Source organism: Canis lupus, chromosome X, assembly GCF_011100685.1.
Source record: "Canis lupus familiaris isolate Mischka breed German Shepherd chromosome X, alternate assembly UU_Cfam_GSD_1.0, whole genome shotgun sequence".
In the NCBI taxonomy this organism is placed as follows: domain Eukaryota; kingdom Metazoa; phylum Chordata; class Mammalia; order Carnivora; family Canidae; genus Canis; species Canis lupus.
In genome coordinates this window covers 122,497,324-122,510,736 of record NC_049260.1, presented here as the reverse complement: position 1 = coordinate 122,510,736, position 13,413 = coordinate 122,497,324, and the positions used below count along the sequence as shown (strand labels likewise).

The window sequence follows — 13,413 nt, the reverse complement described above, 5'->3', positions numbered from 1 at the left end:
GGAGGGGACGCGGGAGGGGGCGGGGAGGGAGGAAAGGAGGGAGGGGAGCTGCCGGCGGAGAGGGAAGGCGCGGCGGGAGGGAAGACGCAGGGAGGGGGCCGGCCTCCGGGCCCCCCTGGAAGCTTCAAAGGGAGCAATTTTCTCGTAGACGGCTGGGCTGGGCGAGCTGCGCACCCCCCTGCCGCCCGCCCACCCCAGGCGCGTGGGGAAGGGACACGCTCTCACTCACACAAGGACCCTCCGTGTCTCTGGGCCGGCACAGCCTCAGACACTCAAACTTTCCACTGCCCAGATAGGGACACTGAGGCCGGGAGAGGGGCGGGAGCTGGCTTGCTGGCACTTGCAGGCGGAGGGCAGAAGGGGAAGGGCGGCGAGGGGGAGGCGGCCTCGGGCTGCCGGTCCAGTGAGTGGCCCCCGGAATTCTGGCCTGAGCCCGCCCAGAACCTCCAGCAGCCCAGCCTGAACAAGGAGGTGGTTCTCCCCAGTCGGGGCGGGGTGGGGGGGTAGCGGCTGTGGCTTTCTGGAAGGCCTTGATGCAGGCTTCCAGGTACTCTGGACACCCCAGCCCCCCAGCCCTCGGCAGTCTTTGTCCCCCCTCCAAAGCAGGACTGGTCCTCTCTGCGTGATCTCACCCCGGGGCTCAGCTGGGGCCTGACGAGAAGGCGTCCCAGACTCTGGGGGGCTTCCCCAGCCTGCCTGCCCCGAGGCGCAGAGGCCCGGGCAAGCTGAGAGTGGAACAGTGAGTCATCTTTCTTTACTCCGTCCGTGCGGTCCCCCAGGAGGCAGTGAATGCTCTGTGGGTGGGCACTTCCTCGGGGCTGAGCCCCACGCTGGCCACGTACAGGGGCGAACCGGGCGGGCCTGCCAAGGGTCCCAGGAAGAGGCCGCCAGCGGCCACCACCCCACGTGGTCGCGCGGAGCTCAGCTGCTCCCCCAGGGCCTGGAGGAGCCCAGCTCCACCTCGGTCCCGAGCCCAGGGCCTTAGCACACGTCTTCCCTGTCCTGTGGGGTCCCCTTCCTCCCGTGGTCCGTGTACCCCACGTGCAGCAGAGCGGGGCCACAGCCAGCCTCTGTCACCGGCTGACACGGCCTGGAGGGAGACTCCCACCGGCGAGGTGAGGGTAGACACAGCTGGAAACCGAGGTGAGGAGGCCCACTAAGGGAACAGCCGGAGAAGCTAAAGGCAGGCAACAAGACGGGAGGGCATGGCCCCGAGATCGAGAGACGAAGGTGCATGGAGAGAGGACAAGCTGTCCAGGGCCACGTGCAGGTGGGCTCTAGAAGGCTCTGCCTGGGGATGTGGCTGGGCCCAGAGCCCCTCCCTTCCATGTGCACCAGTGTCAGTTCAGGGCCCCCCGCTGAGGACCTGAGACACATGGTGGCCTGATCAAGCCGTGGCGCCTACCTGCAAGAAGCTTCCAGGCCATGGAGAAGGGAGACGTGGGCAAAACGGGGTCTGGGGTGGGAGCTCTTATTTCCCTGGGGGAGATGGCTGCAAATCCCCGGACCCGGCCAGAGACTGGCGAGAACACAAGCCCTTCTAGAGAGGGGGAGCCATTGGTCTGCTTGCTCGTTGGTGTTTTTAACGTTTTTCGGAAACATCCTGAAACTTCTCTGGCAGCGGAAAGACGAGATCGTAGAAGCCCCCGTAGCCTCACGGAGCCTCGGCATCCCCACGCACAGTTCCTGGCCGTGCACAGAACACTGTGCTCTGGGAAAGAAGCCGGTCACAAAGCCCCACATATTGTATGATTCCACACGAAAAATCCAGAATAGGCCAACCTATAGGGACAGAAGGTGCATGAGCGGCTTCTAAGGAAGCGGGGATAGAGGGTGACGGCTGAAGGCGTCAGTTTTCTTTTCTGGGTGATGGAAGTGTTCTGAAGTGGACCGTGGCGCTGTTGCACACCACACATACTAAAAACCACTGAACTGGACGTGTTAAATCGGTGAATTTTATGGCATGTGCGTTATATCTCAATAAAGCTCTTTTGAAAAATGAAAAAAACCCCACAAAACCCCGCGTAAGACAAACCTGTGGCCCCAGGAGCCTGTAGCTGCGCCTGAGGCCCCAGCTGGTCTCAGGCCCCCGGGCCGCCCTCCACTGCACCCCGCACCGTCCTGGGGGCTGGGCCCCGGGAGCCATCACTCAGCTCCTCGGCCCCAGGAGTCGCGGTGGGGCAAAAAGCCGCGAGTATGGTGGCCGGAGCTCTGCTGGGGGACGCCACTCTGGGGGCTCGGGAACTGAGCCCTGCATCCTGTGGGGATGGGACTGGGGCACTCTTGTTTTCGGCCTCTCCGGGGCCACACACAGCACCAGAGGCTCCGAAGGGCTTCCTGGAGGAGGTGACTTGGAGTAGACAAGAGAAAGAGGAGGGAAGACAAATGTTGGTAGTGGAAGGAGTAGCACATGGCAAGGAGCAGCGGGGTGGGGGGCAATCGGCACAGTGGCACCCAGCAGCCTCAGTGTCCCCTGCACACTGCACAGCCTTGGGTGTTGGCCAGGCCCGCTCCTGGAGGGTGCTTGTCGGGGGGCGCGGGGAGGGACGATGGGCAGCACCCCGCACAGGGCCCATTGCGCGTCCTGCAGCTCTTTTCTGCACTTGGGGGACGCATCTGGAGCAATCCCTCTGTAAATACGGTTCTTGCGCCTGGAAGGCTCTCGTGTCTGTGGTTTGCAGTCTGCAATAAGGCCGGACTGCACGCCCGGCCCAAGGCCCACTGAATCACTCGGCCGGCCGGGCCCTCTAATTTGGGGGCCACTCCCAGCCCAGCCAGGCAGCACCTCAGTCCGGGCCTTCCCCTTCCCCCTCTTTCTCCCCAGGCCTCTGCTCCTCCCGGAGCCCAGGAAAAACCTGCCCCCCAGCTGGGAACAACACGTCCCTGCGGCCGCACAAGAGTCAGCGGGCCCCTGCCCTCTGGCCTCCCCGCGCGGGGAGGAGGCGGCAGGAGGCAGAGGAGGGCAGGCGTCGGGGGCAAGGCCAGAGGAAGAGCAGGCATTTCCTGAGGCCCCGGGCTGCGGAGGAGGCCCATGCGCAGCTGTCTTAGCTCCCCCAGAACACGTGGTGGACAGGGCTGGCCAAGTCAGGGGGTCCGGGGGCTGGGTGACGAGGGCGCTCTCCCGCCCGAGCCCGCACGCTTTCCCACCAGGGCTCCAGGGCGCTGGCTGAGCCTGCTGCTCCAGGCTCCAGGCCGCTCCCTCACCTGGCTGTCCTGCCCGTTCCCCCCGCACCCAGACCCGGGCCCCAGAGTTCGGGCGAGGCGCTCGAAGGGAGCGGGGCAGGGGCGGCAGGCAGGGGACAGGACAGGGGCCAGGCCGAGGGCGAGTGCAGGAGGGAGGGGGGCCGGGACGAAGGGAAGGCAGGGCTGCTAGCAGCTGCGAGGGGCTCCTGGGGCAGGGCCGTCTAAGCCAAGCCCACCGCCGTCCTGTGTGCCTGTGTGCGAAGGGCCTGGACTCAGCTGCAGCCTGTCCTCCGACAGCTGGCTCGCAGCTGTGTGTGCCCGGCCCTCGGAGTCTGAGGGGGACGCGGGGCAGGAAGCAGGGCACCCAGCAGGCGGGCTGCGAGTCTCCTTTGCACTTGAAACCCCGCATCTGCTGCTGCTGGCGCTCCCTGGGGCGGGGGGAGGAGGCTGGGAGGTGGCCCAGTGGGTCAAGGCCCAGGGGCTCCAAGGGGCCCCCACCAAGGTACCAGCAGTTGACGGAGCTCCCTCTGAGCTCCAGCCCACCCAGCTGCTGGTCCCATGAGCCTCCGGGGCCTGGAAGGAGCGGCATGGCCCGAGCTGCAGGGGCCCTCCGCCAGCCCCCTTCTGGCCTCCCTGCCGAGCCCTGTCTGCCTGGGCCCCTGCTCATTCGCTCATTCGCTCATTCGTCTCTGCCTCTACGCATTGTCCTCCCTGTCTGTGCTTCCCGGTTCCTCACTCTTTCCTCAGATCTCCCGTCTGTCCCTCTGTCCCTTCCCTGGGGACCACGTCAGCCAGCCTCACTGTTCTCCGCCCTGCCGAGCACATGTGTTCCTGGACCAGAAGCCAGGATGTGCTTGAGGAAGCACGATGGTGACCAAGTGTGATGAGCGCTACAGAGGGAGGGGCACCAGCCTAGGTACTAGCACCACTGGGGGTGCAGGGAGGGCTTCCTGGGGATAGGGGTGGCTCTCCAGTGGCCCCCTGGGCTGCCTTCCAGCCTCTCCCTGGAGTGGCCACACGGGGCTCCTGCAAAGCCAGCCCAGAGCAAGTGCTCTCACCCCAGGGAGGAGCCCCTTACGCCCTAGCCTCCAGGACAGATGCCCAGGCAGGGACGCAGCACATGCACACACGGAGGTCACATCCTGAGCAAGCGACCCTGCCCAGAACTCAGCCGAGATCCCAGAGAGGGCCCTGAGGATCTCGGGCACCGCAGCCCCCAAAGCCAAGCTCACGTCGTCGTTGTGCATGGGCCTCACTCAGCCTGCTGGCTTCCTGCACTCCCCATCTCCACGGCCTCGGGGGCTGGGCAGTGAGGGGGGGGGGCGAGCCACTGGGGGGCAGCCCCTCCCACCCCGAGCACCCCAGAGGCTAGCGTCGGAACCCTCTGGAGCCCAGACGTGGCCTACCTAATGGAGCTCAGGGGCCCCCTGGGTGTGGGAGCCTGGGAACCTTTCCCGAGGCTCACATTAAGCACCCAAGAGGGAGCCGACTAGTGCAGAGTGAGCCGAGCCTCCACTATCTGGAAGCTTCCCAGCGCCGATAGCCGAGGTGTGGCCAGTGAAAGCTGGCACTCTGTATGCCAGAGCTTTTTTTGACCTTCCCCCGAGGACATAATCACACAGCGGCTCTCTGGCCCAGGCCGCCAGGCTGTAATTTCAGGGCCCGAAGGGGTCTCCACGGAGGCTGGGCCTGTGTCTGGCTATCTTTAGAGAGGCATGGCCTGGGGTGTGGCCAGATGAGGGAAGGTGGACAGGGGGCTGTGCCACTGGGAGGCGTCTGCGGGCTGCCCGGCAGGCCGGTGCGACACAGGGAGGCCCTGAGGCACCCCGGGAGCCCCTGGTCTTCCGCCAGGGGGAGGCCGGCCCCCAGGAGCTGTGCCTGCATCTGGCTGCTGCCTGCAGGGCCAGGCGGCTCCGGTGGGGACAGTGGGTGAGGGCAGCACAGGGGAGGGGCCTGGGCAGCCCGTGTCTGGCCGACTGGCTCCGCTCACCTGCCATGGTGGCAACTGTTACGGGGCAGGGCCTGGGGGGCGGTGGAACAGGCATGGGGCACACCATGCGACACATACGCTTTGCTCCGCCCTGGGCCTGTTGTCCTGGAGGTGGGGCCTTGGGCTAAGCTTGCCACCACCTGGGGTACGAGGCAGGGGAAAGGCTTGGAACCAGATGTGCAGAGAGGTCGGCAGGGAGCCTGGCCCCCAGGTGGGGGTGCTGGGGATAGAAAGGAGAAGGCAGGTCGGAGGATTTGGAAGGCGATGGGCAGGACAGCGGGACTGTGGCTGGGCGGGGCGGGCAGAGGTGCGTGGCTCCACGGAGGTCCTGGGGAGGAGACATCGGTCCAGCCCCAAGGGCTACACCTCTGCTCCCTGTCCCCGTTCCCTACCACTGCACTTGTTGGCTTATGTGTCCCCCTTCCTGGTCCCCACTTGCCCCCACTGTCCTGACCCTCCGCCTCCCCCCTACATGGGACTCCTGTCTCAGTCGGAGGGCTGACAACGGCCTCCCTTCCTGCCATCTGACTGTAGTCACCCCTCAGATGCCCAGCGCTTTGGGTGTGACTGACTGGGCCTTGCCTACCCCTGTACCCTCCAGTGGGGTCAGTGGCTGCCCTGAAGAGGAGGGCAGTGGCCTCTCTCATGCTGGCACAAGAGCTGTCAAGGCTGACCCAGGATGTGGGTGAAGAAGGGGCGGCTGCAGGGCAACAGCGGGGGGGGGGAGTGCGGGGTGCTTGGTCCTGCCAGCCGGTATGACGTGTTCGTTCGCTGCCCGGGCTGGGGCTCCGTGGGGACGTCTCCCTGGGGGTGTGCCATGCCGCCTGGGCAGTCTCCCCTCTAGGCCGGAAGCCCCTGGCCTCTAGCTGCTGGCAAGCCTGCCCTGAGCTCCTGGCCCCTTTGCGGGCACCCCCGTGTAATGACGATGGGCTACGCACAGGCCGGGTCCGCTTGCCCCCCTCAGGACCCGCTCAGCTCCAGAGCACCTGCGAGGCTTGGCGTGGCCGTCATCCGTCACCGGCCATCTCCCCCCCCCCCACTGCTATTCCTATCCTCCCGTCCCCGGGGTGGTGGCCCCAAGAGCCTCCCAGTCAACCTCCTGGGGGCAAATCCAGTTTTGGGGGGCCCAGTGGCAGACAGCCACTCGGGGCTTAGATGCATCTGTGCCACGTTGGGCGCCAGTCTGCTCAGGCGTGGCTTCCAGGCCTGGGTTCAGCCCACCTGACAGCACCCCAAGGGCCCAGCAGCTTCGATCCGAAGTGGGATTTACCCCAGTAACCACCTGGGGCTGCCCACCTCCTGTGTCCCCTGCCCTCCTCTGCCCCTCCTCCTGCCTCCAGGCCAGTGGCCTTGACAAACTGCAGGCCCTGGGACCTGGGATATGGCCAGACTCCTCCTGAGCGCCCCCCACTCCCCGCCCCCCCATCTGCTCGGCAGAGGTGAGAACAGCAGGGGGGAGAGGCCAGCAGGGGAGGGGGTTCGCCTAGCCTGAACTCTCTGTGCCTCCCAGGGCCTGACCTCCGCGACTGCAGGGAAGGGGGGCACGGGGGCTGACCAGAGCAGGGGAGCAGCGGCCGGGCGGGCAGCTGGGGTGGAACGGTCATGAGAGCTGGGAAAGCAGCAAGCCCTCCCTCCCATCGGGGGCCAGCGCCTCCAGGGCTGCTGACCTCTGACCCAGCCCAAACAGGATGTGCCATATCTGTGGGCCTGGGCCCCGGAGGAGAAGGAATGCTCCGATGAGTCCAAAGCAAACACTCCCCAAGCTTCCCAGGCCTCTCCCCGCCCCCTGCCCGAGTCTGGCCCTTTCTGGGCTGAGAATTCGGGGGTGGGGGGGTGGGGGGCTGGCTCTAGAATGGGACCCACACAAGAGAGTTCCCAGGCCCAGACCCCAGCCAGAGGCGGTGGCCAAGCGGGGTCTCTGCAGCGGGTACTCGCTGCCCTTTCTCCCTCTCTCCACCCACATCCGGCGACACTGAAAGCCAGGGCCGGTCCTGCTCCCGCCACATCCTTGATGCCTGTCGCCGGGCTCTGTCTCTGGCCCCCACACCACTGTGAGCCTCCCACTGTCCCAGGGGGAGGGCAGGGGCAGGCTCAGCTGTGCTCTCCACTGGTTGCGGAACTCTGCCTGGTCCCTCAGCCTCCCTAGCATCGGGTGTGGTGGCATCGTGAGCTGTCAAGGCTGACCCCGTGAAGCCACTAGGGCAGTTGTCCCGCTGCCCTGGTGGCTTCAGGGAGCTCTGCAGATCCCATGTCCCCACCCAGCACAGCTGCCCTGTCCCGTCCTCGGGGCTTGGCCGGGCTGCGCTCTCACAGCTTGCTGGTGTCCGTGTCTGCCTCTCCACCAGGCAGACAGGCAGCAAGTCTGGCCCGGGGGATAGTCACCGCTGGGTTCCAGGGCCAGGCCTGGCCTTCCACAGACCAAGCACTCTCCACCCTTCCCTGGTACCGGGTCTCATGAAGGTACATTCGGGTCCCACAACACTGCCTGAGGACTTTGGGTGCGGCCCTGGTGACCCACAGGCTGGCCTGGGGATGTGCCTGCACCAGACATGGGGGGAGGGGAACCAGGATCAGGACCCGGGGACTTGGATTAGGGGTAGAGGGGGAGGCAAGGCGTCCCTGGTGTGACTGTGAGTGGCTTTAGGACAAAGGGCGGGCACCCTGGGCCTCCACATCAGCGTGCTCTGCCAGCAGAGCCAGGCCCTGTGGGTCCACACCGGGACCCAGATGCCTCCTGGAAGAGAGGTACTGATGCTGTCCTGAGCCGCCGCGCTGAGCTTGGCCCCCAGGTGGCTCGGAGCTGAGCTGCTGAACTGCCACATCCTTGTGAAGGGTGACTTCAGTACCCTGGCCAGGGCAGGTAGGGGTGGGGAGGCTCTTGGAGATGCTTCTGGAACCAGGCCCTCTTAACTCCCTGCTAATAGAGCAGTGTCCAGGATGCAGGCCCTGGGGGCTCTATGCACCACCGAGAGCCAGCATGCAAATGCAGCTTAAATCCAGGAGGGAGAGGGGGAGGCTGGTGCGGGCTCCGGGGCTTGAATGAAATGCATTTATTATGTTCATTATGTTCGAGTCCAAACCAGCGCTGCACCCTGCTGAGCCATTTACTAAGTGAAGGGGCCTCAGCCCTCAGTGGGAAGTGGGAGCATCTGAAGTGGCCGGGTCCTCTCGATCTTTCTCCTAGTAGTGCAAAGATCAAGTGGAGCTAGGCCTGCCCACCCCCTGCCACCAGTCCTAAAGGAGCAGGAGGCTCCTAGGAGCCCTCCGCCACCCCCTCCCGCTGCTGAGGCCGGAGGACCACGCTGCGATAGACCCGGATGCAGGAGAAGGCGGTGGGCGGGATGCGGCGCCGGTCAATAAGGTTGTTCTCCAGGTGTGTGGAGATGAGATTGGAGTTCTGAGCCACTCGAGCGTCACAGATGGAATTCAGGGGCATGTGCCTACAGGGTGGGGGTGGCAGCGTCAAGCGGAGGGGAGAAGACCTCAGAAAGGGGAGGCAGGTGTCACACAGGAGGAGAGGAGCAGAGGGCTCTGCGTGGAGGGGGCGGTGCCACCGAGGCACAGACACCAGACCCAGGGCAGTGGGTCAGGCAGGTCACTGCCACCACCTGCCACCTCCTCACCTGAGGCTCAGCCAGGGCCCTCTCACCTCCCCTTTGCCAGCCCCCGGCCAGATTTTTGCCATCTGCAGCCCTTGGCTGCCCGGGCCTGCCAAGCACCAGGCACAGCCTCCCGTGGTGGCAACCGTGATGGACAGTGGGGACAGCAAACGGTTTCTCCCGCGGGCCCACCTGGCAGGCAGGAACCCCTGGCCTCCGCTGCCCTTCCCCCCACCCCCGGCCGGCAGTGCGGGGGGCTGGGACGGCGCGAGGGGTGCAGGCGGCGGCCCTACCAGATCTCGTTGTGGCTCAGGTGCAGCACCTGCAGCCCCCTGAGGCCCAGGAGGCCGCGTGGGATGGCCCGCAGCTGGTTGTGGTCCAGCAGCAGCTCGGCCAGGGAGCTGCGAAGGCCCAGGAAGGAGGCGCCGCGGATGCCGTCGGTGCGCAGGCTGTTGTGGGACAGGCGCAGGAGCTCCAGGCCCGGCCTCATGTGCGCAAACACGTAGGCCGGGATGCGCTCGATGCGGTTGTGGTGCAGCGTCAGGCGCCGAAGGCCCCGTGGCAGGGAGGAGGGCACGCGCGCCAGGCGGTTGTGCGACAGGTCGAGGACCTCCAGCTTCCTGCGGGCCGGGGTGCAGGCGTGCAGTGAGCCGGCGGGCACCCCGGTCAGGTGCCCAGTGCACACCCCACGAGAGAGCAGGGTTTGGCTCCCTGCCGGCAGCGCCCAGCGGTGGGGAAGGGCCGGGAGGCCGGCCAGGCCCTGTCTGGCTTCCGCGTCCTCCTCTGTCTAAAGAGGCTGCGAAGAGGGGATCCGGGTGGGGTTCCTCCTTGTTCACCGCAGGGCCACTGAGGCCAAGGGGCTCCTCCAGTGCACACGGGACGAGTGAGGCGCTCGCCCACCTCCGCCTGTCTCTGCTCTGCCCTCCTCGGCCTGGGTCTCGGCCCCGCGGCCCTTGCCTCTCATCCCTACGCTCTCCTGTCATCTTCCTGTCTCACCCCAGGCCGAGAAGCAGAAGAAAGATCGGGAGGGAAAGGGAAGTCAGGCTCCCGGGGGTCAGGGCCGGGGACCCCGAGGGGTCAGGCGAGCAGGCGGTGGGGCTGGGGTGGCTGTTAGCCCGGGTCACTGGCTCCACGGCGGGCTGCGGGTCGGAACCAGGGCCGGGCAGGGGAAGAGCAGGAACGGAGGGTGGTGATGCTTCCAGCCCGGGGCCGAGCAGGGGAAGCGGCTTTCCCGGGCGATGCCCCCAGCTCCTGCGGCTGAGGTCGGCCCTTTGGCCTTGGGGCCCACGCGGCCCCCAGCCCCCGGGGGTCGGGGCTCCAGTGTCTCCCTAGCCTGCTTTGCCAGCAGCCCCCTCCCCTTCCCCGGGCCGGGACGAGCTGGGCGGCGCCAGCAGGGCTTGACTGGCCGCCAGCCCCCTGCCCAGGCCCCGCGGTGGGAGTGGAGCGGCTGCGTGGCCCCGCCCTGGGCCGCTGTCTGCTTTCCTTTGCCCCCTTGGCAAGAGGGGGAGAGGAAAAAAGAATAATTAAACCCAAACGTCCTGGTAACTTTTTCCTGGAACGTGAGGGTGCAGGGCGGGAGGCGCTGGTCCCTGCAATGTCAGGTTGGAGTGTCTGTTGACCCCGGCCTGCCACCCCGCTGCCCGGCCATGGTGGTCGCCAGACCCCATGGATTGCGCTCCCCAGCCCTCCTGCTGCTTCCCGGGCCGCAGCCTTGCCCCTTCGGTAGGCAGCGCCTGTCACGGCCGGCTCTCCTCCCTGGACCCCTTCTGTTGGCGCCTCCACCCTGCTATCCAAACCAGACCATAAGGACTCATCCTGGACCCTTCCTGTAGTGGGGTGACTAGTGGCCCCCAAATATGTGTCTGCCCAGAACCGGTGAGCACGACCTTATTTGGCAAAGGGATCGTTGTCGATGTAAGTGAGGGGTCTCCAGAAGAGCTCATCCTGCATTAGGGATGGCCTGAGATTCAGTGACAAGTGTCTTTATGAGAGACACAAGAGGACAGACTCAGAGACGGACAGACAAGGCCACATGACAACAGAGGCAGAGACTGGAGCACCCTGGCCACGAGCGGAGCCGAGGGACACCTGGGGCCGCCCGCAGCTGGAAGAGGCGAGGAAGGACTGTCCCCTAGAGCCTGAAGAGGGAGCGACGCCCTGCTGCCACTTGGCTTTTAGGCTTCTGGCCTCCAGAGCTGTGGGAGTAGAAAACTCTGTGGTCGTAAGCTCCCCAGTTTGTGGTATTTGTCTGGTACCCTGTGTGGCCCCAGGAAGCTCAGATGCTGTGCTTTCCCATGCCCACTGCCTCTTCCGTGCCCTTCCTGTCCCTGTCACCTCCCCGCTGAACTGCCCTTCTGTCCAGGCCCATGGCACATCCCAGGCCAGCTGGCTGGGGGCCTGTGGGGTGAATCCGGGTATGGGCAGAGGAAGGGGTTCCTGTGGCTTTGGGGATTTTGCTGGGTGGGAGGGACATAAGGAAATCTTGGAGGAGGACATAGGGGGCTCAGGACCACCCTGAGCCCTGGGCACAGAGGCTCATGACCCACCTGACACCAGACCTGAGCCACAGAGCCACCCCTCCTCCTGTCTGGGTTCCTCTGGGTGAATCCTCCCTCTCTGGCCTCCGTGCACCTGTCGGGGTAAAGCTCAGGCGGTGCCAGGGCAGGTGGCAGCACTCACGGGAGATCAGTCCAAGCTCGGGGTGCCAGCCGGTCCTCCTGGAGCTGGTTGTTGCTGAGCACCAGCACGCTGAGGCTGTGACTATGGTTCAGCATGCCCTCTGTCACCTCCTCGATGACATTGGTACCCAGGTGCAGCTCCTAGGGCCAGGGCTGACAGTGAGGGTGAGGGGCCCACCTGCCCCACCTGGCTCCCTCTCCCCTTGTACCTGGCCCCGTCCGTGAGACCCAGGTGTCAGCATCTCTGTGCCTCTCGGGGCATGGCCACGTGCAAAGGAGCCCAGCAACGTGTGGGAGCTGTGCCGCGGCTCCCCAAAGCCACACAAGACACAGCCCCAAGGAGCACCGTCCAACAGGGGGACCATGTGGCCCGGCGAGGGCCTGAGCCCTGTCCAGGGACACCCAGAAGGTCCAAGTCAGCCCCCAAAGCTCAACTCCGGGCCTCCGGAACGTCAGGTCAGCCAGAGAGGAGGCCGGGGAGCGCAGAGGCTTTGTGGGTTTATCTCTGAAACTCCCTTCCCAGGCAGCTGGACCCGCTGGTGGCAGGTGCTCCAGGCTTTTGCCTGCAGCGCTGCCTCCCCGGCCTGGGGCTCACCCGCAGGGAGGCTGGCAGGCCGGGTGGGATGGTCCGCAGATGGTTCCGGTCCAGTCTCAGGTAGAGCAGGCTGTGTAGGGGCTGGAAGGCCAGGGGAGAGATGTTGCCATCATGCAGCTGGTTCCCTTCCACCTCCAGGGTCAGCAGCCGGCTGAGCCCTGCGGGGTGGGGGTGAGGGTGGCGAGGCCCATGTGAGCCGACCGCAGAGCTCTGGGCGCCCCGCTGCCCCTGTACCTGCCGGGGCTCCGGAGACTCCCTGCCCCTAGACTCCAGGGTGCCCCTCCCCAGCCGCTGCTCCCTCCTCTGCCCTCCAGCTCCCCAGCCCCCCAGGCCCCTTCAGGCCCCCCGCCCCAGGGGCCTGCCCGCACCCCGGAAGCTGCTGTGCTGCAGGCCCTGCAGGACGTTGTCGTTGAGCTTGAGCTCCTGCAGGGAGGCGGGCAAGGCTGGCACTGCGGCCAGCGAGTTCCCATCCAGGTTCAGCCGTTTCAGCCGGGTCAGATTCTGCGGGGGTGGGGGGGGAGCAGAGGGGGCTGGGGACTGGGGTGCCACCAGCCAGGCCAGGCTTTCTGGGCGTGGCTTTGGGCCGAGCCCGCCCCGGGGACCCCATCTGGTTGCACTGTGGCTTCCTAGTCTCCCAGAACCGCTGCTCCCTCGCGGGGCCGCGTCAACCGCAACCACTGAGGCCCACCGTGCTGGGTACTCCGAGCACTGCCTCCTCCAGGCCTGAGACCCCAGGCAGCATCGGGGGTGAGGGGGACATCCATGGACACCGGGAGCCATCTCGGATATACAACTCCTGCCGCCGCCCCCGGTCTAGACCCCCTGGCGGCACAAGTGGAGAAGCTGCTGCACACCTTGAAGGCATCCGGGTGCAGGCCCTGGGCATCCAGCTTGTTTTTGCTCAGGTCCAGCCACTGCAGATTGGGCAGCCCCCGGAACGCGTGCGCTGGGATCTTGGCGATTTCATTCTCTGTGCAGACACAGGGTGGCTGTAGTCCCCGCTGCCTTGTCCCCCTGCGCTTTGCCAGGACCTCCCCAACCTGGGCCGGAGGAGCTGGCTCTTCTTTGCATTTATTTATTTTAGAGAGACGGAGAGAGAGAAAGTGGGCCAAAGCGGAGGGGGGCAGAGCAAGAAGGAGGAGCAGACTCCCTGCTGAGCACGGATCCCCCCCCACCCCGCACCCACGCCAGGACCTCAGGATCGTGACCGGAGCCGAAGGCAGACGCTTCACTGACTGAGCCACCCGGGCGTCCCTGGAGCTGGCTCCTCTCACTGTCCCAGGTCGGGGCATCTTCTCACGGCCAACCAGGACCCCCAGGGAGGTGGGCCTTCCAGCACAGCCGCGCAGCAGCCACCCTGGCTGGGGA

General features: G+C 66.0%; 1 protein-coding gene across 1 annotated transcript; it reads right to left on the bottom strand.

Annotated features, from left to right (window-relative positions):
* Positions 1-8,336: 8,336 nt before the first annotated feature.
* LOC102156225 (extracellular matrix protein 2-like) lies at positions 8,337-13,337 on the bottom strand. The gene is made up of 7 exons (XM_038588856.1): positions 13,320-13,337; positions 12,900-13,034; positions 12,414-12,546; positions 12,046-12,203; positions 11,452-11,591; positions 9,066-9,392; positions 8,337-8,613 (listed from the first exon to the last, which is right to left on the bottom strand). The coding sequence occupies exons 1-7, from the start codon at positions 13,335-13,337 to the stop codon at positions 8,427-8,429; spliced, it is 1,098 nt and encodes a 365-aa protein (XP_038444784.1). The 3' UTR covers positions 8,337-8,426.
* Between the last annotated feature and the right edge of the window lie 76 nt (positions 13,338-13,413).

Bases quoted from the DNA above. Each gene is read 5' to 3' on its own strand.
- LOC102156225 (XM_038588856.1), bottom strand. The intron at 12,204-12,413 runs GTGCGGGCAGGC...CCCACCCCGCAG, and splicing joins GCAGCACAGCAGCTTCCGGG to GGCTCAGCCGGCTGCTGACC. The intron at 9,393-11,451 runs GTGAGTGCTGCC...CCCGGCCCGCAG, and splicing joins CGAGCTTGGACTGATCTCCC to GAAGCTGGAGGTCCTCGACC.